At 42.8% G+C, this 3,238-nt stretch overlaps 1 protein-coding gene across 1 annotated transcript; it reads right to left on the minus strand.

The window, feature by feature from the left end:
* Positions 1-447: 447 nt before the first annotated feature.
* Positions 448-932, minus strand: LOC109302258 (GTPase IMAP family member 5-like). Its single transcript, XM_019523821.1, has one exon. The coding sequence runs from the start codon at positions 910-912 to the stop codon at positions 448-450; it is 465 nt and encodes a 154-aa protein (XP_019379366.1). The 5' UTR covers positions 913-932.
* Between the last annotated feature and the right edge of the window lie 2,306 nt (positions 933-3,238).

A 3,238-nucleotide genomic window follows, 5' to 3' on the forward strand; every position in this document is an offset into this window, starting at 1 on the left:
TTATTTTCTATGTTTGTATTTAGTCACTTTTCTGCCATGTAAACAAGGTAACGAGGGTTTACACAGCAAGGTAGACTTTGGGTGGCTTGGAATAGTTGAGATGCTGGTTCTGGGTGTCTTGGCAACTGAACAGCACAGTACTACTGTCTAAGAATGGCACCAGACACAAGAGCTGAACCAGGACAGTATTCCTGGGACACCCAGGTATGATAATCAATCATCCAGATATAGTAGAAGCTTAGAAAGTCATAGGATTGAGCAGCTGGATCTGATCCCAAAGACCGGTCTGTCAAGCCAATGAGAAAGGGCAGGTTAGGACAATAGTAATCAGGTAAATTAGTATTTAAGGTTTTATGTCATACTATCTCTGGCATATCTGCATATCAACAGACAACTTTTCCTGCAAAAAAGGTACAGAGGTTTGGCACATGTCTATATGTGTTTCTTTTAGCTAGCTGAACATTGTAACTTGTAACATTGCCCTCCATGCTCCTGCATCAGTCTCTCTATCATGTCCATAAGCTTGCTGAGCTGGGCATCTCGGTCTTCTCCTGCTGCTTTGTTGCTGAAAGCACAGTATTGATTCCCACATGCTTGAATGAGCTGCTGAAGATCAGCTTTACCTAAGGCTCCTATGTATTCACTCAAGGGGTCATCTGCCAATTCTGCTTTCCGGGTGAATAAGACAATTGTGTGCTTCAGGGCTGCTTCTCCAAATATCTCCTCTACTTTCTCCACTGACTTCTTGTCCTCTTCAGAGTAGTAGCTCAACTGTACTACCAACACCAGAGCATGGGGGCCTGGGAAGGAGAGCTGGATGCAATGACTGATCTCTTGTGAAGGATCTCTGTTAGGGTCTGTTGTATCATAAAAGGCAGGAGTACCACAACCTTCTTCCCTTTCCAGGTGCATCTTGCCTTGGCACAAGTCTCAGTGACTGACTTTGCACTGGCTCTAGAATTAAACACCCTCTTGCCAAGGATGGTGTTTCCAGTGGTGCTTTTCCCTGCTCCAGTTTTCCCCACAAGGATGATTCTCAGCTCTGATGCTCCAATGTGGCAGTTACCTTCTCCTGGATCAGCTGGAAACAAGTTTGACAGATTCAGAGATTCATAGCAAGAAAACAGAGGTAGGAGGACTCGAACTGGGTGAATATTTCCCAGGGAGTAACTAGGAATAATGGGTGCAAACTAATGGAGAGTAGATTTAGGTTAGACATTAGAAATAATTTTTTTACAATTAGGGTGGCCAGAGTCTGGAATGGGCTTCCAAGAGAGGTGGTGCTATCACTTAACTTGGAGGTCTTCAAGAAGAAGCTTGACAATCACCTAGCTGAGGCTGTCTGACCTCAGTCCTCTTTCCTGCCAGGGGCAGGGGGTCAGACACGATGATCCATTGGGTCCCTTCTGACTCCATAATCTATGAACCCAGTGATATTCCAGTTGCTTAGGTAACAGAGGGTGTTTTACTTCAGAGCAGTAGAAAAGGACTGTGAAAATGCAGTTTTACAGTGAAATTCCACTCTTCATGCACAAGTCATAAGAAACTAGAGCTTGTAGAAAAAGGCAACTGGGGATGGGGGGCTTAAAATCCTTATTCAAGAACTCTAGATTGAGTCTTCTCTATCATATGAAGACTAAGTCAGTGCTTCCTTCTATGCCATCCTGTTCCAAGCTAGCATGAAGGCCAGCTGGATGGTATGCAAGTACCATGTGGCTGTTCAGTCTAAAAACTAAATTTTTGTGTGTATTGCATAAGCATATTGTGGATCTGTGTTGCCCAGAGGAGTTTTTTGGGTTGTCCTTAAAGTAGATTCAACAGTGACTATCCTACAGAGATGCTAATTGATTCATAGATCCATGTACTATTTCTCATAAAGATTTCTTAGTGTTATTTACCCATGTAATATAGATGCATATGCAGCACATTGTGCCATTTGCATGGATTTTAGGTACCAATTCTGCCTTTGCTATTAAACTCATTCTTTTCAGCATGCTCTGAAAGAATCAGCTATGGCCACTTATGGTCTGTGGTAGTTCTAGTTTGCCTGAGAAGGCATGTGACTTTGTGTAAGCCTCTGAAAGTATGTGAAAAGATTATGCAACATTAAGTGCACAATCCCTCTGGGTTCATTACATGTTTGTGTGCGTGTGTGTGTGTAAAGAGAGAGAAAAAGAGAGAGAGAGAGAGAGAGAGAGAGAGAGAGAGAGAGAGTGACTATTGGATTCACTGACCAGTAGCACCTAGTGCGGTGTATGTGGTATTAAATTTGTCTCAGTGAATTATAAAAAATAAACAGAATGTCCAAATGTATCTTTTTACCACAAGAACAAATACAATAACACATGGATAACAAACAATAAATTAAAACCTTACAAAGAAAAGATTAAAAATCACAATATTTATATACACTCTGTCTCAGCACAGATTGATTCCATCTCCTCTGGAGCCCCTGGATAGATCCAATGTTCTTGTGTTACAGTTTATACAAGTAGGACACATGCCTGTCTGGCTGAGAAAGAAGTCATCCAAATTCACTTCAACCTCCTTCATTTCCTGGGACACTGGAGACATTTGCCAGCTGTCTGCCAGTAGGAGCCAAAGCTAACCAAACCCTGATCACCTAGCCTACTACTTGCTCACATTGGCAGCTGTACTGAGCTGTTATCATTCAATAGGATAGTCTGCTTTAGTCAACCAGACCCTGCCCCTGTTCACACAGATCTGTCAAAACATACCCCATTGGGCCCAAACTGCCATACATACTTCAACCTGGTTGCTAGGATAATGTATTCCCTTTAACCTGAATGGTTTAATTCTCTTTGATGCAACATAGCCACCAGCCACCACCATTTCCCCACTGCGCATATTCGAGAGGGTCTCACTGACCTTCCAAAGACCACTGTCCCAGCCACCAGCAGAGGGTTTGGGATTGATTGAGAGTGTGGTTGAGGGGTAAAAAAGATAAGAAAGGTTTATTGACTTAACAAAAACACAACTACACATAGTAACAAGACAAACAATGACAGACAAGAATAATTCACATCAGCAACTTATTGGCAGTCCCCTCTGATGCCTGATGTATGACAAGTTTCTCTTTCCACAAAGTTTAGCCAAGTTAGGTGTTCCTGATCAGCACTGTCCGAGAGGTACTGGGAAGGACCCTGGTATGCAGTCCTTGGGCACCTCGAGATCCACGGGGCCACTGATCTAGGTCAACAGCTAATTAATCCTTTTC

Source organism: Gavialis gangeticus, unplaced genomic scaffold (genome assembly GCF_001723915.1).
Source record: "Gavialis gangeticus isolate Ggan-Ray unplaced genomic scaffold, GavGan_comp1, whole genome shotgun sequence".
In the NCBI taxonomy this organism is placed as follows: Eukaryota; Metazoa; Chordata; order Crocodylia; family Gavialidae; genus Gavialis; species Gavialis gangeticus.